The 26,930-nt window shown below is 37.6% G+C and overlaps 1 protein-coding gene across 1 annotated transcript in view; it reads right to left on the bottom strand.

Moving 5' to 3' along the window:
* Positions 1-26,930, bottom strand: part of SPAG17 (sperm associated antigen 17) — a 119,561-nt gene that overhangs the window by 57,164 nt on the left and 35,467 nt on the right. Inside the window, exons 7-18 of the mRNA XM_075709244.1 lie at positions 20,818-20,999; positions 17,569-17,724; positions 16,761-16,842; positions 16,279-16,397; positions 15,235-15,372; positions 15,039-15,152; positions 13,419-13,569; positions 11,778-12,008; positions 9,661-9,749; positions 8,758-8,874; positions 7,044-7,198; positions 1,044-1,228 (exon numbers count right to left, since the gene is read on the bottom strand). Coding sequence (XP_075565359.1) covers positions 1,044-1,228; positions 7,044-7,198; positions 8,758-8,874; positions 9,661-9,749; positions 11,778-12,008; positions 13,419-13,569; positions 15,039-15,152; positions 15,235-15,372; positions 16,279-16,397; positions 16,761-16,842; positions 17,569-17,724; positions 20,818-20,999 — 1,719 coding nt within the window. The remainder of the gene's footprint in view (positions 1-1,043; positions 1,229-7,043; positions 7,199-8,757; positions 8,875-9,660; positions 9,750-11,777; positions 12,009-13,418; positions 13,570-15,038; positions 15,153-15,234; positions 15,373-16,278; positions 16,398-16,760; positions 16,843-17,568; positions 17,725-20,817; positions 21,000-26,930) is intronic.

Genomic DNA, 26,930 nt, shown 5'->3' with positions numbered 1-26,930 from the left:
ATACCCAATATTTACCTGCTAGAAAAGATACATTAAAGTACACTATCAGGAACTTCTACTTAAATTACTTTGTATTAAAAAGTAAAAGTTGCAGTGTGGGTTACAGCACTGCCAGTGAAACTGAAATCACCTAAATACACTGTTGCCCATCTGCATGTCCCAGCTAGAGGTGATTATATTCTTTAAGCAAGTGAACTTCTCTATGAATCACATCTGTCATGAGGCACCAGATGGACAAGACTCAATCTAGCTCCTGTGACAGCTAGACAGGTACAAATTATGATTTAGAAGTCACAACTGCCCTTTTGGTTTCCAAACTATAATCAGACATGTTAACTGGGTTGAGGAATAATGTTCCTATTTTTGCAAATGCTAATTGCTAGTACTAGAAGGTTTCAAAGTGCATTCTCAAAGAAGGTGAACAAAGCAAAGGCTAAATATCAATAAACCATTGTTAATACCATTTAAATACAAAAATAGACAATTTGGGCAAAAGTTCTCTTTTGTCAAAATCTGTTTTCAGATTTTGCTGTCTGCTCAACAGTTATGGTATGAACTGCTTATAGTTTTCACTATCTAAATTGTTGCTTATAATTAAAGTTTGCTCTGCAGTCTAGTCAATTCCAGTTTCCAGTTTTAGCTTCTAGCCCACAGCTTCTGACTTCCAACTTTTACCCAGCCTTTTTAAAAAGGAATTTTCCTGAACTGTGTTGCCAACTTTAACTACTGCTCATCTCTTCATATGTTCAGTCATCTAAACAGAGATTCACATTTGTATGTAATCCTTAAAGTAACACCATTAAACAAACACAGCTATCATAAACATAAATTGACATTAAAGGTCTCAGTTTTCAGAACAGCTGATGATGCAGAATATTTAAATATGTGTATTTAATTCATTTCAAAACTTATTTAAGTCTATACAGATGACAAAACAAGGTTAACCTATGAAAAAATATATGCAATTCTGCTCTGAACAACTTTGAGTCTCAGCACTCAACATGAAAAATCAATTTTCTAGGATAAAACAAAAAGATACCCACTTTTGGCTTTCTTAAGGAAGCCATTTTTTTTGACAGCACATGCAGACAATTCAGAAGGTCCTGCTGCCATGGCTTTTTCCAGTTTAAGAGACTGTATTTCTTTAGCCATCTTCTCTTCTTGGTATTTGACTTCTTCCTCTTTCACCCAGTCTTCAATTGAGTTGGCCACCAGCTCAAGATAGTTCCTGAAAAGCACAACACTCCTTTATTTACCATAACACAGTTTTCACTAATATGATTTCAGGTCAAACAAGATCACTTAGCTTCTCAGTTTCTTATACAATTATTATTCTACAACCTTTGAGATAAGGCTTGCATTTGACAGGGTTTTGCTCAGTTTTTACAGGTAGTACTTTTGCCTGGCTGCTATTTGCTTAATATACCTTATGTTTGGGATTTTGATTCTCCTTTCTGCAGAGACATCAGAAACTTGTCTTCCAAAGAATGCCTGCCCTCAAAGAAAATCCAGAAAGCCAGAAAACAGAGACATTGAGTTTAAGAAAGGTTGAGACTAATTCTCCTCCTCACTGTTTTACCACCAGCATAACTTATTTTCTTAGTTGCTCTTAATTTATAGTGTCTTTTAGAATACACTTCATTTGTTTGTTCAGCAACTGAGGAGGTGTTATTATATTTAATTTCTAGCTCTTCTTTACTGGTGTGACAAGCAAGGTGCTTGGAAATTGTCATCCAAATCCAGATTAGAGAATCAGTGTCCTGCTTGACCAACCTGATCTCCTTCTATGATGTGGTGACCCACCTGGTAGATGATGGGAAGGCTGTGGATGTCATTTACCTGGACTTTAGCAAAACTTTTGACACCGTCTCCCATAATATTCTCCTTGGAAAGCTGGCAGCTCATGGCTTGGATGGGTGTAGTCTTCGCTGGGTAAAAAACTGGTTGGGTAGCCGAGCCCAGAGAGTTGTGGTAAATGGAGTTAAGTCCAGTTGGCAGCCGGTCATGAGCGGTGTTCCCCAGGGCTCTGTTTTGGGGCCAGCCTTGTTTAATATCTTTATCGATGATCTGGATGAGGGGATTGAGTGCACCCTCAGTAAGTTTGCAGATGACACCAAACTGGGTGGGAGTGTCGATCTGCTGGAGGGTAGGATGGCCCTGCAGAGGGACCTGGATAGGCTGGATCAATGGGCTAAGGCCAACTGTATGAGGTTTAACAAGGCCAAGTACCAGGTCCTGCACTACGGTCACAAGAACCCCATGCAACGCTACAGGCTTGGGGAGGAGTGGCTGGAAAGCTGCCTGGCGAAAAGGATCTCGGGATGTTGGTAGACAGCCGGCTGAACATGAGCCAGCAGTGTGCCCAGGTGGCCAAGAAGGCCAACAGCATCCTGGCTTGTATCAGGAACAGTGTGGCCAGCAGGAGCGGGGAAGTGATCATGCCCCTGTACTCGGTGCTGGTGAGGCCGCACCTGGAATACTGTGTCCAGTTTTGGGCCCCTCAATACAAGAAAGACATTGAGGTGCTGGAGCATGTTCAGAGAAAGGCAACAAAGCTGGTGAAGGGTCTAGAGCACAGGCCTTATGAGGAGCAGCTGAGGGAACTGGGGTTGTTTAGCCTGGAGAAGAGGAGGCTGAGGGGAGACCTTTTCGCTCTCTACAACTACCTGAAAGGAAGTTGTAGTGAGGTGGGTGTTGGTCTCTTCTCCCATGTAGTTAGCGATAGGACGAGAGGAAATGGGCTCAAGCTGCACCAGGGGAGGCTTAGGTTGGAAATTAGGAAAAATTTCTTCACAGAAAGGGTGGTCAAGCATTGGAACAGGCTGCCCAGAGAGGTGGTGGAGTCACCATCCCTGGAAGCATTCAAAAAATGGGTAGACGTGGCACTTCGGGACATGGTTTAGTCTAGTCTGCCCTTGATTGGTTTAGTGTGGACTTGGTAGTGTAGGTTAATGGTTGGACTGGATGATCCTAAAAGTCTTTTCCAACCTAAATGATTCTATGATTCTAAGAATATTCACAATTAACAAATGAAGTGAACACTGAATGACAAACTGATCCAGAGTTTGCAGCTGGTATCGGTAGTTGCATTGTCTCATCTTCCAAAGGTGTCTGAAATGACTGCTAAAATAGTTCATTGTGAACAACTACTTCCAAGGTAGGATGAAGCCTGGGAGTCTTATATGCAGTTGCCACTCAATCCTTTGTTTGGAGCGTTACCCTAATTCTCTAAAGTAAAATTCTTCACATGTGCAAAACTAAAAGGAGCTTTTAAAGAATGCATGAGATTCAGTTGTTGTGTCTTTCACAATGTTTTGCATTTGTAAGTTCAAGATGATTCAGTTGTACTCAAAAGCTCTGTATGCATTACAGTTTTTGGTTGTGAACGTGTAGGCGGCACAACCAATTCTTGACCTCATGACAGTTTTAACGTTCTTATTGCAGCATTACATTGTATGTCCAAGAGAATGAAGATGTAGGCTGTCTACACAGACTGGACATGTATACACTTCATGCACAACTTAAAGATACACAAGTATCTCCCAGCTCCTGCAATGTATGTGGAACCTGCTTTCAGAAACTTGCATGGTGAAACTATTGATCATACACTCAGTAGGGACAAGGTGACTCTAGTTTTATCTGATGAAAAGTCTACAAGCTATAAAAGCAAAGGTGTTGAAAACAAAAGACAAAACTAGGCTGGAACCTAGAGTTGCCAGTACTGGAATAACTTGAAGATGAATATATGTTATAAATAAAAAAGAGATTATTCGTGTGGAAAATATTTTAGGGCAATGAAACAGTCATTCAAAGTCAAAAATACACATTCTATTAATATGTATTCTGATGTCACTACTGCCAATGTCTGACTCAGAATCATTTCTCAGAAAGGATTATTCTTTTCCAGTAACTTGTATAATGTGTTTACTATGAAACAGTAAACAAATGTCATTAAGATTAACTTTGAGCAAAAGAATAGTTTTGATAATGTCTGAATTCATTTGGCTTCCTGTTAGAGTGGCCACTTATCCTAACCAGAGTTGAAATGTTTCATACACACATATCACTGCAGGTACAGGTGTACTTGCCTTTGGATCCCCTTAGTCAGTAGCATCCATTGGATTTCATGGGCAGGCTCCTGCTGCCTGCCCTTTGAACAACACATTTCCTGAATTTTTGGATGTTCTACATGAACTACAGGACCTGATATCCATAGAGGAGGAAGGGTAACTGGGATCTCCAGGAGCAAAAGCTGCTGCAACATATGAAATTTTATTTTCCCTTGCATGAGAATTTGCTGTAACAGAACCCACTGTAATCAAGTAGGTAATCAACTGATTAGCAGGCAACAGAAGTATATTCCAGACAGCAACTATGGAACAACCCTACAAAGTGGGTCTGTGGTCTATAAGATGTCACAATAAAGAAGTAACAAGTAAACACAGGTAGAGAACTCCTAACAGATAGTCAAGCACAGCATCTGTTGTGTATTTGTAACTCTCCTGTGGTGAAAGCGTCACTCAAATATATCCCAAAAATTAGAATTATAATAATTTTAAAACAAGCAAAATCAACAAATTGTTACTAAACTCATCAGGAGTCAGTTATTTCATACAAAGGTAAAATCCAGTAATACTACTGCTTAATTAATACGTAGGGTTTGTGCCTGTTTCTGGCAACTCAGCAGGATCTGGAAGCTAATGCAGGCAATAGCTTGAAGCACTCCAGGTATTTAAAGACTGTCTTCCACAGAAGTGTTATGTTGCTTGGAGACATATGCTAACAAATATTTATGATACTTTGTCTGGAAATCTGAAATGATCTTTAGCAAAAAGGTTGAATAAGGTCAGAAACTGTGCTGATTATTTTACAGAGAAAAGGCAGGTATAGATACCACATAACAGAACCGAGAGCCCATAGCTCTTCAAAGATACTAAGTAGCATACACAGCAGTGACGTTGAGTATTTCCATGAAACAAGAGCAAAGCCAAACCTTCTTGTTAGCTTTCACACCAGTTTCTTTAGAAACTCCTTGCTGCTTTGAAACAGAACCCGATGAAGTGTCACTGAACAAAGATGGCATGCCCGAAGCAGAAACTATCTTTAATGTCTAAGCTTTGTTTCCAGTGTATGTGGAAGGGTAAGAAGGAGGAAGCATATACCTACCCCATCCTCAACTGAATTGCAATGCAGAGTTTTTTACAAATTACAAATACCAGATAACATGCTTTATTCCTTCTTTGGATGCATAATTAGCAACTTCTGTTTTGCAGGTTTCAAGAGCTCTTCCCATTTTTCAACTGGCCTTGAATTGACTATTTCCATGCCCTTTCAAGGTGACCAGCCAAATTGTTCTAGGACCCCATAGATGAAGAGTTGTTGTTTCAAGGATAAAGGCTTCCTGAGGAGGTCTGGTTCCTCACTATCTGCTCCTACAGGCAACGCAACAACAATATGCCATTGGGATGAGGTATTACTCAGCATGTGTAAACATCAAGTGACATGTCAGATGTACTAGGGTATGTGACCTGGTTTCCAGTGTCTGTTCCAAAAGAGTATGGGCCTCCTATGGGTCTCATGTCATATGTGTCAGCCCTGGGCGGACATCTCAGATACATCAGGTAGCTAAACTGATATCAGATCTTTATGTTCAAGCAACTTGAGTCAGGCCTTTAATGTCCAGCGTCCCAAAGAAGACTAAGAATAGCTGACAAAGTAAACGGCTCTGGGCTCCAACGGACTTTTGTGTAACAGACTTTGAGATGACTGACCCTCTGCCTGGGTCTATCTGAATCCAAGACCCAGGTTTACTTGAACACACCATCTTTCACTGTCTTTTGGGGAAGATTTCAGCTGTTATATACATGCAAAAAAATTGATCGACCAGACATTTAGTGGATTTGCCCCACAACCACAAAACAGCCAGCATTTTCTCCAAGGAACTTCGTGTTTCTGCTGGTAAATCTCTTCTGGCTCTGGTCCCAGTCACTGCTAATCAGTACAGCCTCTTTTCATGGAAAATAATTTAAGTCCAACTGTCTGGAAAGCTGAGACAGACGCACACAGAGAGCAAAGACGCAAAATACAATACAAAATATGTCTTCAGGAAGGCACACTTTGCCTATTTAGTATTTAAACCTGTCCAAGTACATAGGTACCAAGAAAAGTTGCTATTACAAGATTCCTATATTCTGATGAGGCACTGCACCTAGAAAAGGATGCTTGCACAACAAGTTGGGGGGGGATGTCCACTGGATAATTTGCTTGAAATTCTACTTGATAAATCAAATCTAATTAATCCATAGAGCACCAGAGTGACATGGTTAAAGATAGCTCAGCTGTCTCTCCATGGCATTGTAGATTCTTTACATATCAGTACATGGACGCATATTCTATTCTTGGTGAATTATTTGGAACAGTAGTTGGATCCACATCATTTATATCGTCGTTTCAGTGCAAAAATATATTCCAAAATTAATAAGTCCACTGACAAAAGCTCTAATAGAGGACACATCAACAACTTGCATACCTCTAACTGGTAAGCAGATAGTGACAAGGAATTAAGAAGAACGTGGTATTCTGTGAAAAAATTATCCTAATATTAATAAAGGGCTTCTAGCTTTTCATGAAAAATTCTCCCAGTGACACTTGCCCAATTTATGGATACATAGTTGAAAAACCTGATAATTGTATTCTTAGACAGAGGTTTCTTTCTAACCTCCCTCGCCTGAAGTGTCCTCAGCATAGTTTTCTTGATGTGGATATCTCTAATATATATTGTACACATACACGCAAAGTCATATATTTTTATAGTTTGTGATACGGAGTCACATACAGTTACTGCATGGTTCTCCTCACTTGGAAAAGTTGTGTTTCAACAGAACTCTTTCGATATAGCACTGTTTTCCACCTGCATAACTTGCTTTCTCACAAGTGTGTTATATCATGGTATCTTTTAATTTTAAAGCTCTGCCCCAAGCATAGCCATGCACGCTTTAATTGAAAATGACTGTGAATGAGACATGAAAGATAAAATCAATTACCTGAATCCAACATTAGAGTGCAATGCAATATCCCAAGTCTCTTGGCACAAACGACACTGATTCATAGGATTGTGAAGAACCATTAGCAAACAGTTATCTTGGGTATGATAAAAGGAATCAATACATCTATATTCTTGGGATGCGGTATGAAGAACCTGAAAAGGAAAGAAATAAAGGTACATCCTCCCTGCAGCCAGTAGCATATGCACAGATGCTTCACAGCACAGCTTTTAGCAAAAGGTGCTTCAGAACTTCATTCTCCTACAAGATGTACGCAAAGCCTTTGGATTCTAGCAATCTGAAGTGTTCAGGCAGGTGGAAACTGAAACTCCACTGCTATTCATATTGAGAAGAGGCAGTCACTATATTCCACCTTCTGAGATGGACCATGACTGAAAAAGTTCAGCTAAATAATAAACAAATAAATTTACATATTAAATAAATTTAAATAATGAAGTATTTAAAGAAATAAATAGTAAATAAAAGCAGAACTATCATATACCAGGTAAAATGAAAACAAATTTCCTTTTTTTTTTTTAGCTCAGTTAAGTTTACTTGGTATTCAATTTGCTATACTATGACCTGCATATCTCTGAGATTTACTGTGTTCTACACTATTCCAGTCTGTTCTGTACTGCCCCATCATTTTCAATGTTTACATTGTCTGCAGGCTGAAACTTACTTTATAGCTATAGCTAGAAGAAAGCCTTCTTTGAAACTATCATTTTTACAGAACTATGCAACTGAGGTAAAACTGAAATAATCCCATATCAACAAATATTATCTTTAAACATGAAAACCTTAATATCAGCTGGTGTAAAAATTATGTTCAGATGTGACACGTAGTATAAGGAAATAGGGAAATATTCTTACAAAATGTTATTTTCTGTTGCAATAAAATGTTAGTTTCCGTTGCAGTTATTTTCCATCAGTATCTTTTGACTACATTCACTAATTATTGACGGTTCAGTTACTATTTATTCTATTTAGTCTATTTATGCCGCATAAGAAGGAATTCCCCATGTACTGAAACGTATGACCAGACTTTAAAGTTGTGATGCTAAAGTGGTGCTGAAAAAGTCCAAGCAGACTTTTTTTCACCCATGTATAGCATGTGTCAGGATCAAATACGAAATGCAGCATATGAAGCTCAAGGCAGCACAGGAACTAATAATCCACTCCTCCCAAGAGAATGCCTACCAACTTAAGCCATCGACAATTGAACTTATCTTTCACATTTGTCATTCTGTCTTTCTGCAAGATGAGTTTTCATGTTTAGCTTGCAAGATTTCTATAAATGAAGCTTGTAGTCCTGAAAGGGTGAAGTACCATTACAACAAAATTTTCTGTTTGCCCATAAAACATATAGTGCATAGGTATTTGAAAAGTATGCTTTCACATACACTGCACTAATGAGTCCCATACCTGCCAGGGAGGATCACACCTAAGGGCAAGATCATTTTGTCTCCATCACGCATTTAGCTAAAAGACTCACTACCAAAAAGGACAGCTGCAGTCTGGCCAAACCAGGAAATAAAAAACCCATTACAAACTAAATTTCACACAAGAAACTGAAAAGCAGCTAAAGAACAATGGGTTTGGGATAAAATTGAATCAATTCTCTAGCAAGGAAATACCCTGTACTCTGCTACTAATTCTTTGTACAGCATTCTGAGGGGTGACTGTATGTATAAGATTGTCAGTTCACAGATACCTGAAGAAGAACATGAGGTTGAAAATGCTCAGCAAAACTCCAGTCTGTCAAACAACGCCTCTGTGTCTTTTTTATTTCTTCTAAGTTTGGTCCTAGGCCATAATTTTCCGGACTCACCTCAAAATACACCAAAACAGAATAATGAATATCAACATTTCAGTGTCAGTTGTACTAAATTAACTGTAATCTTGTTGACTTAATAGACAGCATCCCATGTTGCACCACAGTTAATTGCATAATGCTGCACATGTGTAGACCTGTATGGCACTATTTAATAAAAAACACAATTACTCCCAAAGGTTTTTGGTCTTGGCTTTTTTTATGGCAAACATAACCTAAATATTTTTATTATTAGGTTATATGTTTTTGAGTTCTGTAAGCAATTATGAATATTTAAACATGTCCTATGAAGTAATTTCAAAATTGCTATATTTATCCAGGGCTGTACGGCAGGCAGGTGTTTCTGAAGATGCCAAACTACACAGTCTATTAATGTAACACAGTTTGGCAATTTCTCTCAATCTCTCACGCTAGTATTTGATCCCTGGTATTCAGTGAAACCAGCATAGAATTGTCATTAGTAGCTTCACCAAGATCCATCACCTTAGAACTCAAAGAAAGTGATTTCATAGTGCTTATGGCACTATTTGCCAAACATCTCAAAATTAATATTTGCATAGAATCATAGAATGCTTTAGGTTGGAAGGGACCTTGAGAGATCATCGAGCCCAACCCCCCTGCAGTAAGCAGGGATTGAACCTGTGAACTTGGTGTTATTAGCACCATGCTCTAACCAACTGAGCTAACCCAGACAAAGGAATCCCCAGCAACATCCTGGCACTGAACAGTATCTTCTGTTGTCTCATGCTACAGAGCACGTTTTATTCCATTCCTCACACTTGCCATATCAGAAATAAAAAGATCCAATTCTTTGTTCAAAACAGGATCAGCCAGACCATCTCTTCCATCTTTGCCATTTGTTTCTGCATGTCCTGGAAATTGAAAGCAGAATTTTAAGAAGCGTTCCAGAAATTTCAGCCCTAAACACTAAGGTTGGAGTGATGCAATTTCCTTTGCCATCAAGTTGAAGCTTCCTTTTATGACACTAGTCCAATAAATACATGATCAGCTCTACCACACTTCTTTCCTAAAAGAACACTTTAAAATCCATGGACAACAAGTGCCAGACAGCTCATTTAAAAAAAAAAAAAGAACTAACAGTTTATAAGACCCACTTAAATCATCCTCTTATTTGTCCTATGCTGGCCTTGCATGGTCAAAAAGATTAAAAATACTCCAAAGAGTGTCCTCAAGACTCATATATGAAGAACCATCTTTCTGCTTGTTATACAAGAGAATCAATAACAAGCATTCCTTTGCACAGATGACATAAAAAAGAAGGCAAAATCAATTGTTTTCATATTTTCACATATTTTTGAAAAATGTAACATTTTAAACTTGAAATTAATTGGATTTATAGAGTTCTACAAGCTACTGACAGAATATTACTTCTGCCAAGGATCTGACCAGTTATTCCTGATAAATTATCATTGTTACAATGGGCACCTGATGTGAATAGGATCACATGGAGACTAACTTCTATGCTCCCATAATTTTTTAAAATAATTTCCTTTTAATATAATTATTTATGCCCAGAACTAGGGCAGAGGTCACTAATATTTAATCAAAATTCACATGTACAAGAAAAATACTCTTCCTGGGAGAAAACACTCTGGAGAGTATATGTTCGTAAGTGGCTCATAACCAGCTCAGCTTCCAGACGTATACTGCTCTGCTTCTCTAGGAAATTAGACCTGTTTACTGCCTTTAGAAGATTTAATAAATCTGAAAGCAAAAGTTTTCTCTTCCTGTATTTGCTTTAGTGTCACAGAAGTGATGAAATGTTGGAGGCTATGTTTGTAACTGCAATATTTAGTATTGTGACTAGCATAAAAATGAAATAAACTAACACCCAAAAAAGGTTCCCAAAATTCAGAAGACAGGCAGATAAGCAGGATTCATTTTGTCTGCTCCAACCTTCTAAGGAAAGAATCCCATCTAAGTTGGTTGCCTAGGCTTCTATATTAGGAAAGCATGGGCAACATCATGAATCTAAAGGTGTAGCAGCTTAAACTGACCTGATTTCTATTTTTTTCACATCCCAGAAAAATAATCTAATTTTTAATGTTGTTTCTTGGCCACACTGCTCCAGGCCAACAACTTTTCATTATATTAGAATCTGCAGAAGGAGAAGATGTAGAACTTGCAGAAAATTCACTCTGCATTGTCTACAAGAGATCTCCATCTCTGATCCTTCTATCTAAAATGTTCCCATTCTAATATGAATGAGATAGTTATAATGGCTCAAATGTCACATCGTAACTTGCTAAAGATATACTAATCGCACAGACTGTAAATGACGTAAGAAAAAAAATTTACAAGGAAAAGTATGTATGCATGTGTAATTACAACATATAGCACACCTTTTTTTAATTTGCAACTTTCTATATCACTTTCTAGAGTCCTCGTGTAAGTTATATATCCTTTCTACTTCCTAATACTCATTCACTAGTAATCATCTAGTAATCATCTAATTAACCTTATACATCACTTTTGATTTCACTCTGTGATTGTTACTGAGTTTGTAAAGACTCAGCTGCCATCATAACTCACAAGAGCCTGTATTCAGAAAGGTATTTAAGCATGTCTTCAGTATTTTATGTCTCTAAAATATATTTGATGCTATAAGCAATAAAACAGTTTTCTAGTACATATTTTTCTACAGATATAATTTTAAAGAGTTGCTTAAATAAACTGTTAATGTTATCATACGAAATAGCTGGCTTTTGTCTTTATCTAGTAATTCTACATAGATACTCACTGTACAGACTATACAATACTTGAAATTCAGCAATTTGTACAAGTAAGAAAAATCACAACCCTGAAATAGCAAATGATATGGCAAAAAAAAATAATGGATTTAAATTCTTCAGCAGTAATGTAAACAGAGAGGTTTTTACCAGAGCCTCTTGGAGATTTCCCACTAAGCTTCTTTTCCATAAGGAATAGTTGTCTCAGTTGTCTTGCAAACTGGGCTGGGTTATCCCAAGGGATATAAGACACTTCAGAATCACCTCCAACCATAGATCCAGAGCTCTCCAGGAGACCAGAGTCACTCAGCCCAGTCAGTGTCAGGCTTTCAAAAGTAAACACTCTGAAGGCTCTTTCTACTTCAGCCCAACTCAAAAGTTCTAGAAAAGAATTACAATCATTAACTGAAAATGTCCTTATGGCTCAGCAGAAGATAAATAGAAGACTATGTAAGTGTATTGCTCTTGGCAACTCTGCAAAAGCCAACACCAATTTCCTTAATGGTATTGGATCAAATTATGTGAGCTACATTTTACACTGCATTCAAAGTTGAATGCTTCCAAATTGCAAAATGATATGTCTGACTATTAATCCATCTTAAATGAAGTATTTCCTACATCTGAATACCTCTTAGCTCATTAACTTTATATAAATGATGTTGATTTTAAAATACTGAGTAGACTTTATCAAACCAGTTAACAACTAGTTATTTTCAGTTCATGAAAAGGCTTCCATTATCATAAACTTTTTTATTATCTGTAGCTTCTCAAACCACGCATCAAATGTTTTTTTCTCTTCAGACAAAATTTTACACATAATTTATACAGAAGTATGCAAGATGCAAAGGCAATAATAAATCCTATTTATGGTTATATGCATTCATGCCCGTATAACAATGACAATCATGGGAAGGACTGAATTTTAAGACAGGTAGTTCGGTGCCCAAATCATATGAAGAGTATCTTCAGTTTCTCTTTATGGTAGTTACATACCCAAGCATGTCACACATCTTGAAAAAGTTGGGTAACTCATCTTCTGTTCAAATCAACTACCTTCTTGATAAGAGCAACGACACTGCTAGCTAAGTTAACAGTTGGGAGAGTTTGGCAGTATAGTATGGTGCAGTGAAGACCATCAAATCTGATACCCATCAGCTGGAATGCTAGAGCAATACAGAATACCTTAATAGCTTAATGTCCAAAAGGAACATACCAACAACTAGAAACAATGCAGCAAGTGTAAATTAATCCAACACAAGGGATTTCAGGACTGAATAGCTGTGAATACCTTCAAATCCTGTGCCTTATACGATGGCATAAATCTAACCAAAAGGATTTGGATGTTTATATCTCTTAGTAGTCTAGCATAAACTAGGTAGTTTCAAAACTACCTAAGGGTATTTATGCAGTCTTTGGGATTGTTTCACAGCGTACATCATGGTGGTATGCACACTCCAAGAAAAGGTAACTGCAGGAGTGATTATGGTTGAAGAAGTGAATGCGTTCTTATGTTTGTGAATAAAAACAAACAAATGAGTTCTAACATACTTCCAGCTCTTAGCCACGCAATATTTAATACTCACACAGCCTTGCCCATTAACCATGAAACTGAGGTCTAAAGTTAGCCCTAACTTGTATAGTAGGCTAAGGTATAAGCAAGAATGTGAAAATGGGAAATTCTGCAAAAGTTTTAGACAGCTGAAAAAAACTCTTCCTGCTATTTAATAGGATCATCAACCAGAAGAAAGAAAAAAATCAATGTTATATCAATGAAAAAGAAAATCACTTTACCACTGGTACAATAATGCATGAGCTCGTGAACTCTGGCCAAGCGTTTACTGTTGTTTTCAGTTGAAGGAAGGGTGAAATGGATAAGTTCCGTAAGAGGCAGTTTATCCATCATTTCACGTTCAATCTTTTCTGGATTTAAGTTCTCCTGGACCTGGAACAAAACCCAAACTACCATAGTTAAAGTAAACTTTCACACCAGTGGATTTCTAAAAATTATGTTTGAATAAAGAAGTTTTTTATAGCAAAAGACATAAGTGTGTGCTTCAGTCAGTTGGACATCAACTTAAATTTGAGCATGTGCTCACAGTGTGTTACTGAATCATGGTATCAGATATTTTAGGCAGAAAAGATGAGATACATAAAAGAATAACTGGCAGCATAATAACAGACACTTGTTAGAAGATATTTGCCTGTGCTAGCTAGACTCAAAAAATCTGGAATACAGAAATATGTACTGATCTATTCAGACAGGCAGCAGGTACCCTCCGCATATCTTTCAGCTGGTCTGTGCTACTTCTCGTAGTAATGAAGTCTGTAAAGTTGTTGATCAGCCTGTGACTGCAGCATCCCCGTATATTTAAGGATTTATCTTTTGAGACTTATTGGTGTCTTTCAGCTTCACTCTTTTTAGTATTACGCACTTACAGTACCTTTGTCTTGGATGGTATCTTCCAAATCTGTTTCCTCTACCCACTCCTCCAACATTGTGCTATATCCTGAATTTTCTCTGCAGCAAGTACATCACATACATCAAGCATATGCCTGCTAAGAGCATCTCACTTGGTGACTGCTCAGTCCTACCTTCTGCTTGAGTACCTCCAACGCGCCAAGCTCAATGTGTCAAGATTTGTTTCTGAATACTGTTTTAATCAATGGTTGACAAAGTGTTCCATAGACAATTTGTAATTCATTAAGCCAGGCAAATACACCTTAGATACGAAATCTAGAACTGTATTATCACTTGCACTGCCTTCAGAGTATTTTCAAAGTTTAGTGGTAAAACTACACCCTAGCTTTGGAAAAATTTGATTAATTCACAGTGGGTTTTTTTGTTCAGAAAGTCTGGGAACTGTTACTTTGAAATAATCCCAAACCTTGCAGTCTCTGAACCTTTCTGCCTTTGCTAGAATTTGGCAGTGTCTTGGGTATACACTATGCTCCAACTACTTAGCCAACCTGAACACACTTCTCGTGCTCACTAACAAACTCTATCTTTTCTTATACTTCTCTACCTCTTAGTAATCTAATCTATATGCTAAATCACTATTATCAAGTTAGTAACTCACTTTCCACAGTTTCATCAGTGTTTGACTACAGTAAATCAACAGAGTTCTGTAATATCTTTCATCTATGCCAAAGGCTAAACATTCTTCTTAATAATGCACACAGATCACTGAAATCAATATAATGTTCTGTGTTTGCGATGTGTTCTCTGTCAGCAGCAGTAACTCATTGCTCCTTAAGCAGACTAAACACATGTGTAGTGTGTCTATCTCAGCAGGAAAAATCTAGGCTATACTGTTCTGCTTTGTAAAAACACTACTCCATCCTTTCTAGTGCATTGAGTATTCACTGCCTGCAGACTTTAGAACTGTTTATATGTCATAGGTACCACTATACCTTCAGCAGGTGCAACCGCTGAGCCAGAGTATCATGGTAGTTAAACAAGAGAGGGTACTTGGGGGTGGCAGTCTTTTTTTCACTGTATTTAGGAGAAAAGTAGTCGTATAGATTCTGTTAAAAAAGAAAGACGTATTAAACCCCAATAATCAGATTTATCTGGCATTTTAGGAAATGAACAAAAGACAACACAAACCTTTTTTTCACTCTCGGAAAGTGAAAGAGAAGGCAGGACAGAAGCTATATGATCTGCAATGGTACGATGCAGCCCATCTGCCCGGGGCTCTGGCACCACCAGACTAGGTGGTATAAGGTCATCTTCACTTGCAATAACCTGGCAAATGTGATATACATTAGCTTTCATTAAAGTATGACTTCTGCTTAACTTCATTAAAACTACCAAGCAGATCCTGCTATAAGCTAAACATCCATAAATTTTGTCAGGAAAGAAAACCATAATTTTTTTTCCTGCAAGTAGTAAAAATGCAATTCTCCATGTTAGTTCCTGCCCAAAAACAAAGGCTATGGAAAACGGAATTAAAAGTTTTCTCCTATCATTTACTTTTTGAAGGATGAGAAGAAAACTATTTCCAACTTGAAATGTTAAGAATTGTTAATAAACACAGATAATTAAAAACTGATTGAGTATCAGGTGTTGGATCTTGAGTATTTTTGCCTGAGTCTATTTTCAGACTAAATTGCAAAAAGTAAAAAAATAAGATTGTGCTGAAATTTTATTTCTAAAAGAAGGAAGACTTCCAAATCATACTGTGGGTCTTTGCCAACTGATATATTGTGCCTGAACTCAACAAAAGTTGGATCTGTCTAGCACTAGCATTGATCTACACCACTTCTATGCTAGACTTGCCCTAAGACCTTTATACTGAGTAAACCAGTAAAAGTTCAGTATCAGTAACACTGTTGCAGGACATGAAAACTTGTTACTGACTTAGCTAAGAAATTACACCTTTTTTCTCATTTAATTATATTGGATCTGTAGTCTTGAATAAAAAATTTTTGGAACAACACTGTATATACAGGGTAAGTGCACAACATGAAAGACCACCAAAGAAGTCACTTTTGAGTTGTGATTCCTTTGTATTGAACCTCCTTGGTCAGTGCCTCCATGCACAGTCTCTTATTTTAGGCAGAAACAGATGGATTTATTGATATTTGATCAATTCATTATACCAGGTCTAAGAGAAATTAGCCACAGGAATTATAAAGAGAATATTCCCACCTGTTCCAACATGCAGTTCAGCATTAAGGGTACAGAAAAGTATTCCTCAGGAATCTGACTCAGCAAGTCATTGTAATACCTCATGTCCACGGAAGTAGCCAGCATAGAAGCTTCTTCCTCTGTTGTAATAAGAGATAAAACATTAACATCAATTTCTTCAGAAATGCTGATTTATATTACTAACTAGTTCAACCTTCAGACAATTTTTCTTAAAAAAGACTAACAAAGCCCATTACTGTAGAGCTCTTAAATCTGACTGTGACTGGGAACAGATAGAAAAAGTGATTTTGTAAGAACTTGGTTATCACCACTGCAGTTTTCAGAAACTTTCACAATGTATTCACTAAGAAACTACTCTCACAATATCAAGTCACATCTTCAGCTTACTGTGCAAATAATTTCAAGGATTTGTGCTGTCAAATGAATGAATGGTATGACAGAGTGAACAGCTACAGACCAGCACTTTAATCCTTTAAACATACCTTGTGACAAAATTACTGTTGGCAGAATTTCTTCTGCTTGCCCTTTTTTCTTTGAAGGTGTAACCTGTGATGCTGACTGTACCTAAAGGAACAAAAATAAAGATAAAAAAAAACTCAGAAACAGTGGAACAAATGAGGATTGCACAAATAGGTGGGAGAAATTAATTTCATTTAGCTTTGATTACTTACCCTAAACTAGATGCTACACTTTTAAATGGCTGGTATTAGGGGAGGCAAATCCCACCTAACTGAATGGAACAAGATAGTAAGAATGTAGTTTTATGAATGCTTTAAATGAGCATTCAGTAATACTCCTACAAATGGAGTAAGCCCATTTTTTCCTTGCCACTAGTTTGTGTCCTATAAGCCACTTTCTTCTAGCTTTTGTCTGCTATGAACAAAATAAACTGATCTTTTATAGAACCAATAATCTTCTTTGGATAGTTCACATATCTGCAACAAGACATAGTACCTCCATGCAGGCATAGCAATTTTTCCAGACACAAGAATGTGTCATCTGAAGCTATTTAAGTAATTTTTACACCTGTGGTACTTTATGCCAGCACCTGTATGATCCTTCAAATTTTCCTTTTTTTTTGTTTTCCCAATGCTCTGGGTTTGGGGTTTTTTTTAATTATTTTTTTAGATTTTAAATGCAGAAGGAAAAAACCCAATTTCATTCACAAAAAATTACACATCGAGTGCTGGTCCAAAGTTAATTTCTGAGTGCAGAATTAAAGACAGGCAATTCTAGCCTATAACTAGTTATTCTCTACAAGAAGCATAGTAAAGCACAAAGGATCCTTGCCTCAGTTACCGGTGGTTGCGCCAATTTTCTCTCTGATAATGCAGGCACATTAATAAACTTGGTCTTTTCCAAGTAGTTACAATGCTGTCTTCTCCAGTCCAGGCAGTCATACATTAAACAAGCAATGCTTTCAAACAGCGCAGTGCCAAATGCAAGCTATGACAGAAAATCAGATACAAAGGATGAAGATTGCATACAAATGTCATGTAACTTAGCCACATGAGTCATTAGCTCCCTAACCAGCAACTCTGCAACTGTTTGAAAATCTTCAAGAGATATTTTGTCCACTAATTCAAAATGTTTTATAGAGTTATTTTAAGAAAACAACGCCTCCTCATCTTTATTTGTCTAAACACTGCCACATCACAGTATGGACTAAGTATTGCCCAACTGCTTTAGTTGTTATAAAGTCTAACTCGTCTTAACAGTAACCATTCAAGTTCTGCTCTCTTGCAACTGGAATTTAGGTTATTGTTTTGGATGGGAAGGAACAGGAGAGGTAACTTAAAATAACTGTTTTACATCATATGTGCATGTTTCTACTGGTGATCAACCCGCAGCATATTTGCAAGGTCAATTATTCTCCTGCCCTAGAAGGATAAAAAATAATAATAAACACCCTCAACCAACAAACCAATGTCATCTCATATTATTTTCTTTCTTTCTGTTGCCCTTTTAAAACAAAGAAAACCACAAGTACTGAACTCTGAATTCCATAGTTGTGCAAGCAAGGGAATGTCAGCATACCAGCCGAATGCCCAAAGGAAGAGTGCTGTATCTGCAGAATTCTGACAAGGAAAGAGTCAAGGTTCTTGAGGTGGTGTACAGTGGTTTTCACCAAGGCTTGGGAGGAATAAAAAGAGTAATACCAACTGCTATTTTAAATGTGCAATGCTTTTGTACAAATACCAAAACCTTATCTGAGACCACACGCACACTCAAGTTTCAGTGGCTTTAATGGATGTATTCTTCCCCTGTACATCCTAGACATTGTGGAAAAGAGGAAATTACTATAATTGTTAGACAACTTCTATCAACAGCCCTTTTCTGAGTGATTATTTCATTTTTGTGAAAGTAGGGGAAGTTTCTTGAATTAAGAAGTTTGCCTCTAAGAGGTGGCTATCAACATTGGATGTCTCAATTTGAAGTTTCCTAAAATGAAACATCGTGAAAAAGCGCAACTGTCATTGAGTGCTAAATATATTAACTGACCCTTAAGAAGTATCAAGCATCTGCTTTCTTCAACTCAGACCCTCTTTATGGCACTTCAAAACAAGCACCCCAAATCACCGATCAGTTATGGAATACTTATCTCAGTTTTCATAGCATTTAAAGACTAGAGGGGATATTTGGGAGACAAGTTCTATTTGCGAAAACAGAATTTTCAGAGTTAATATTCTTGCACCTTTGTTTTTCCAATTCAATACTCTTCTGAAAATTGGGTTAGTACAAAACCCCCCTTCCATTCATACATTACTTACAAAAGATCACTAGAGCACTTGAAAATTTCAGTTAAAGTACTGGAGTGTTTTGAATGCACAATCTTTTAAACAGAACAAGAATTTTTACAAATTTACAAGTAACACAGCCTGACTCTTCTCAATGGGACACATGCAAAGTTGAGCCACATTATATGTATAGCCATATTACATGTATAATTACAGTTTTGTGATTCAATTTACTTGTTCTCTCCTTTTCTCAGGACAGACACAGATGCTTGTCAGGACAGACACAGATACTCACCAAAAGTTCTCTGCATCTAACCACTACCGACTCTTCAACAAAGGAAAAGAATTTTTGAAAATATTTTCCTTTCTAAATATTTGAAATCCGAAAGCGGCAATTACTTGCTGTATATAACACTATAATTTTTCTATCAGCATCTAACAATATGTCACAAGAGTTTTCCTTCTGTATATCTTGGACTTCAGAGATGCAGCAAGCTAGGACTTGGAGACTCTCCAGGAAGCCCACTAGAACTAGACTTACGCTATCTACCTACGATTTCACAACTTCTATTCTTCCCATGTTCCTACTTCTTTAGAGCTCTGCTGAATTATGAGAGACAGAAGAATATGAAATTACAGCTATAATCTGCTGGAACAATTTCAGTGACAGATCATTTTTCTTTTATTTCAGCTACAATATAGCTGCTTAACAGGATATTCACAAGTAGCAACAGTCCTCTATAAGATGTGATTATGGAGAAGATAGACAAGATTAAAAAAATTCTTTCCCAAAATAGGCTTCATATTTTATGATTAGATTAAGATTATAATGATAAGTAATGTTGTAAGTAGCAAGCCAACACATTTCCAAAATTCAGGCATTTTTAGTGAATGCCTTAGAAACCACCATGGATTTAGCCAAACTTGGTTCTGATTCCTTCAGGATCAAGGGTACTTCCTAGCTCACCAGATGGTTTATACACAGGATTTAAGGTACTATAAATAGGTGTCAGGAGGGTGTAAGTCTGTCCTTTAACCCTAATAATATAGACCACAAATACAGTAGGTTAAGTTATGGCATGTTGCTTTATTTTGCTTTAGCAGTTTATATTTTTTACTGCTGCCATTGTGGATTGAAAAATACTGGACCCTTTTACCTCGCTAGACTTGAGAACCTAGGTTGGAAAAAATTTCTAATGGTTCACTTTCTCTTCCAGAGCCCAGCAGTAGTCCTGACTCAGCAGGCTATAATGAGTAATAAATAGTCCTGACTCAGCAGACTATAATGAGCCCGAGGCATGGTTTGGGTTGGACAAAAAGAAGCAGTACTGGGTATGCTAAACCAACATTTCATATCAAAAAAGCATTCTTGCATTCATTTTAATTTGTTCTCATGTGACAGTTCTGAGATACAGTAAGTAGACCTGCTGTTACAAGGACAAAAATATAATTTTTGTGTTATTTCATACTGACATCTAACTCTAATGAGATCCAAATTTGGTCTACGTAAAGATGCTGAATAAATTTAATACCTCAAACTGTTTTAAAACTCTGCTGCTGTGACCTACAATATTAAGAAATTCAAAGTCAGGTATTTTTATTCAAAGGACTCCTTGTGAATACATGCTGAATAAACTTGTTGGATACATAGCAAATAATTTTTTTCAAGATTACAAATATACTAACTACTCTGGTTCTGTTTCATAGAAGACTAAGCTAAAATTCCTGTCATTTCTAAATTGGTCTTAAATGTTACAAACTCCAAAGCATGCCATGCATTGTGAAAGCAGAATCTACTGACCAGCATTTCTCTGTCAGACCAATCAGGAGGAAAGGCACTCTCCTTAACTAGGTGATGAAGTCTGGCAACATCAAAAAGACTTGATCCATGCTTTCCACTGTTCAGAACTGGCTCCAGGTATTTCCAAAATGTTTCCAGGTCTTTGATAGCTTCATCTTTCTTTCTCTTCTCTGCTTCTACAACTAAAATTTATAAGTGTTAGATAAATGATGGTACAATGTTTCCCTTTTACAGAAAGCACAAATCATATTGACCAGCCGGGTTAGCTCAGTTGGTTAGAGCGTGGTGCTAATAACGCCAAGTTCACAGGTTCAATCCCTGCTTAATGCAGGGCGGTTGGGCTCGATGATCTCTCAAGGTCCCTTCCAACCCAAAGCATTCTATGATTCTATATATTAGCCTTCTGTAAGTACTATTAAAATACTCCCTTCCTCAGAGTCTCAGCAAAAATCTAACACCCAACTTCACCCAACTTTGGGATTAAAAAATTCCAGGAAGATAAAGCCTCAGTAAAACATGGTAGGTCTTTCGGGGGGGAAAAAAACCCAAAACCCAAACCAAACCCCAAACCAGAACCAGCCCCCTACCTCTCCCCCCCAGACTAAACAACAGCAGTGAATAATTGAAACCTAGGAAATGTAAAAATCCCAGGTTGCACTTTTCCAAAGCTGCCAGCACATACCTTGATGAACCTGTTTTTTAAGTACAGGGTAAGCAAGCCTTATTATCACAATTTTATTGATGTGGAAATTGGGGCAAAAAGAGATTAAGGTACAGTGCGACTATGAACAGCAAGCCTAGAAGTTGTATGGTTTCCCTTTTTACTGCATAGTAATGATCCATTTTCAAAGGTGCTCCAGCTACACAGAAAAAAAAAAAGTTCTCTCTCAACACCAACCTTATAATCACACCCTGGAATCCAAGATCAACCATACTTTTTGTAGCCTAATTTAAGAGACTTAAGGACACTAAACCTGCAGTGACTTCATTTGGACTTATCGGTGCTCAGCACTTCTAAAACGTTAAGTATGAAGGCCAAATATCTCACTTGTATAATTCTAGTGGCCCCAGTGGTTTAAAACAAAACAACTCAGTGAGGCTGTGGACTCTTCCAAAAATGCTGATCTCCTTAAGGTTTTCCAAGTTATATATGCCTCCTGTAGCAGCCATCAGAAACATTTGCCAATTAACTTATAAAATGGTTTTATCATGATTCGGAAGATAGGTCCCATTAAGTGACTCCAGAAACTGGGTAGATGACCTGGAAACTCTGCCAAAAGGTTCTGTAGGTATAAGACATTCTCATGAGTTCAAGGGGAGACTGAACAAGTACTTAGAAAACAAACTAAATCCGTTGAGGTTTACTAAAAAGACAAAACACATCAGGATCAGGAAAATCCCCTGACTGGAAAATCACTGGTGGCTAGGTGATATATGTGTTCAGAAGTTTCATATGTGCTTTTCCTACTACTCTTTTCTTTTTCCTTCCCTTTCTTTCCTCTCCCTTGGGCATCAGTTTATGACCACTCCTGGAGACAGATCACTGGCCTAGAAGATCCCTTGATCTTAAACAGTTCTATGCTCCTAACAGCTCATCTCAGTCATAGGATCATCCTTTCTCTTTGTTTTTCATCTGCTCATGAAAGACATCCTCTAATTTAGGACAATACTTCACCATGGCAATGGTTCCCTAACAAACTCAGCTTTGAAAGTACATCTCAGCAGTGTAACAGCATCTAGAGCTGCTCAGTCAAGGATTAATCTCTTTACATTTTTGAATGAAAGGTGAATGGCACTGTCCTAATAGCATTGTAGCTAGACATTCCTGTTTTACAACAGACTAATAATAACATTTTACTAACTCCATCCCATAGTTTAATAATAAAAAACCCACACAAACATGTGTATGACATTTAGGCTTCCCCTTTTCACAGAAACATCACGGCTTGCCAGAATCAATCATTAGATGTTCTGCCTTTGACTACTGCCTCCTCTCTTAATTCTTTTGCCTGCAGTCCTAAGGCTTTTCTTTCCTCAACTATATTTTCATCATGTAAACTCTCTCAGAATGAATTAAAGTTTTCATGAGTAAACCCAAAAGAATGTGCAGGAGCTAGGAGAAACTGTTAATACAGAAGAGATTTGGCACAACCCCACAAAGAAGCTCAATTACCTTGAAGTCTTCAGTAACAGAAATGAGATACTATCCAGCAGTACACTAGATGATTTTGGAACAACAACAAAAAAACCCCAGTTAACATCATATAACTGTGGAAGTATCTAGTATATACTAATACATTGCTCAGTGATTTTGAACCATCACTGTGAAAACAGAAATCCTAGAATGACTAGGATGTGTCAGGTAACACACTTCCAGCAGAAACAGAGAAAAATTAATTCCATTTTGTCAGGCTGAGAGATTGGTCTGAGTTCTTGCATTAGCTCTCAGAAAAGCTGAATTAGTAGCAGCACAGCTACTAGAGTGATTAGAGCAACAGAAAACTAACCGTATGAAAGGGCACTAAAGAGTGCTTGACTTGGTAACATCACAAAATGAAAGCCATTAGGGGATGCAAACACTTGGGAAGGAAAAGAACAGGAAAGCTGTGGTCCATAATCCATGATTCATGTGCATTCATGCTAGGAACAACAGAAACACTGTAACGTGATTGCATTTACAGCTTAATGTCTTCGCTTCTAAACGTATCTCCATACATTATTGAAATGATCAACCATGATCTATTTTGTAAGTCATTCAACTACAAAATATTGAGTTAATGCCTGCTCCAAGACATGATTAACTATACCGGTATCACTGCTGACAAATGTTTGTCCTAATAGAACCTTAAAAGCCTGCAAGACTCAATAATCTTCCTACTCAGTCTACCTCAGTACTTCACTAACCTCACCTGTGAAAAGTTTCTTCCTGCTAAATTGTATTTTCTCTGTTACAGCTTAAACTCTGTATTTTCTGTTCTAGCCTTTTCCAAACTTGAAAACTTTTATCATTTTGCCACTTACATCATTCAGCCTTCTCTTCTTAAACTTAAGGATAACAATTCAATTTTTTTTCCTCATGGGTAAAATTTTATAGATCCCTAATAATTTTCTTTTCCATCATTTGGAATTTTTCTGATTGGCACACATTTCTTACAAGGTCTTACCTCACTACTGAGTTGCATGATAAGATTACTTCAGGTATTTTTTAGGACATTTTCTCATTTATAATCTGGATATGGTATTTGTTTTTTAGTGGCATAGTGATATTGCTGACTTATGTTCATTTTTGAAGTCAGCATGATAGCTTATCTTTCAAACCTGTCATCTAGCCATGTGTTTCCTAGCCTTTATTTGTACATTTAATTATTCCTGTATAAGCATACTATATTGTCCATATTAAACAGAATAGGCTTTTTTCCAGATTGTTATTCTCTATTCTGTTGAGGACATTTTGCATTTGAATCACACCCCCTTATTCCAGTACCCATGACAATACCAAATAACACCAGACACAGCACAAATTCTCTCAAGTCTGCTCCATGCTTCCTTCTATTTGATAGTAAACCTTTAACAGTTACTCTACAGAGGCCAAGTGTTTTATGAATGAAACTGCACCTGCTATATATTTATTTTCATCTAGACCTACCTTGCTCACTGTGGACCATGTGAAATAGCCTTATTAAAACCTAAATATACAACACAGACTACTACTCTGCTCAGAAGGCCAGTACTTCATTTTGTAAGGAAATTAAACTTGTCTGACATGATTTGTTCTTGAACAGCATACACTAGCTGTTACTCATCTCCTCATTTTTCTTTTAAGTGGTTATAAATTATTTGTTCCAGTACGTTTCCAGACACCGAAATTAAGCAGATTACAGTGCCTTGGCTATTTGTGTTCCTTTCCCTCTTCCTCACAGCTCTTTTTCCACTACCTCACTTGCTCTTTATGAATTCTCAAATATAAATGAGAATGGCAGGCAGATCTTTAAACAGAATACAATTTAAGTTAATCTGAATCAGCTGATCTGAAAAGTTCTTTATCTTACCTAAGTAGTACTCAGTTATTTTACCTATTCCTCCACAATATGAAGCTGAATCTTTCTGCTACCAGCATTAATTGTGGTTAGTTATAACTATCACCTGTCTGCAATGGTGTTTGTAGTGAAAACAGATTAATCCCCACAACACACAAGCCAGCAAGAAGTATCAAAAGCCCCCCTCAAACATTCACCACTGCCAGCCTTCTCAGGATCACCTCCTGACAGTTCTTCCTCTCTGCTGAGCAGCGGACAAACATTTTACTTGGTCCTCCTCCTGCATCCCATTTTGTATCTTGGCATTTCTGATTTTGCGCCAGTAGGCTCATAATAAATATATATTCTCATTCCTAATGACCTGACCTATTTATAACTCTTAAATGCTTCCTTATATCTGAGGTCCACAAAGAATGCATGGTTTAGCCAAGCTGTTTTCTTACTATGCAACCTATCCTTTTTAGTAACAGGGAAAACTTGCATTACTACCTATAATACTACTTACACAAGATAATATTATCTATTTTTTCCCCTTCAAAAGTTTCCTCACAGATTTTACTTACTAATTATCTAAGTTACTGAACTCTTCCTGTTACTATACATACAAGACAAAGAAAAGATAATTTAACTTTGGAAATATTTGGGGAAACTTGCCCCTGCCTCCTCACCCCCAGCAGGTGTTGTAAATAAAATTAAAATAAACCTATGCTTTCTGCTCTCTGCACTTCCAACTATTTTCTAGTAAGACATTACCTTTCAATTTTACAAGTTCTAACAAAACTAAAAGAAGCTGGAAATTATGTCTTCCTCTCATTCTTTTCCCAGAGATAAGATGGCTCATCAAACAAATTCAAACATGACATTACTTCTTTGAGTCCATCAGTTGGTTCTGTGATTGCCTAAGTCTTAAAGGCTAAATCGATGTGATTCGTGTTAGCTCACCTTGGCACCTTTGGGGACAGATTCCCTAGTGCCTACACAATCTAACCTGTAGCATTTGCCTTGAGGCAATATGAGTATCTCATTTTGTCAACACAAAGGGGAAGGTAGGAATAGCGTGCTGAGATAGTTCAGCCTTCACAACACTCATAGGTAAATGGTTTGTATTCATCAGTGGTCAGAATGGCAGTGAGTCACACCATTCCATTCCTGTCCTTCAGCACTCCAACATAAACAAGCTTCATAACCCTCTCTCCTGCCCAACATACCCAAGACACCATTCCTCTTATTTACTGGGTTGCTTGTGCCATCTCAGCACTGTCAGAATCCATCACAAGGGATTTCCCAGCACCACAGAGAACACTGCAGAAAGTCAATATGCAGTTATAATTAGAACCATAATTATTAGTCAAAACCCACATGTACGAACAATTATGGCTACCAACTCAGTTTTCTCATCTACACTTATTTATCACCAGACTTTGACTTAGTTTTAAAATAATTCAGGTTGGAAGGGACCTCAATCCCCTACTCAAAGCATGGTCAACATGAAATTCAGACAACAGGCTCAGGGCTTTATCTAGCTCAGTCTTGAAAATCTCCAAAGACAGAGATCCCACAACCTCTACAGGCAACCTGTTGCAATGGTTGACTGTCTTTGGGGTAATTCCCCCCTGCCTTTTATCTTGCCAGAATATTCTATTTCAATTACAGAATCACAGAACGGTTGATGTTCGAAGGGTCCCCTGGAGGGCATCTGATACAACTCCACTGCTCTGACATTAACGAGATCCCTCTTTGTGCTTTCTATCCTCCAGAGTAAACATTCCCAGCTCTCAGCCTCTCCTTATCTGAGAGATGCTCCAGTCCCTTAAACATTTTTGTAGTCATTTGATGGACTCTCTCCAGTAGCTTCACATCTCTCCTGTACTGGGGAGCCCAGAACTGGACACAGGACTCCAGGTGTGGCCTCACCAGTGCTGAGTAGAAAGGAAGGATCAACTCCCTTGACCTGACACAGCCCAGGATACCATTAGCCTTGTTTGCTACAAAGGCACATTGCTGTCTCATGTTCAACTTTGTGTTCACCAAGGACCCCCCAGGTCCTTTTCTGCCAAGCTGCTTTCCAGCCGGTCA

The sequence above is a fragment of the Pelecanus crispus genome, chromosome 1 (assembly GCF_030463565.1).
Source record: "Pelecanus crispus isolate bPelCri1 chromosome 1, bPelCri1.pri, whole genome shotgun sequence".
NCBI lineage: Eukaryota > Metazoa > Chordata > Aves > Pelecaniformes > Pelecanidae > Pelecanus > Pelecanus crispus.
The sequence above is the reverse complement of the archived record's forward strand: the minus strand, read 5'-3'. Positions and strand labels throughout refer to the sequence as shown.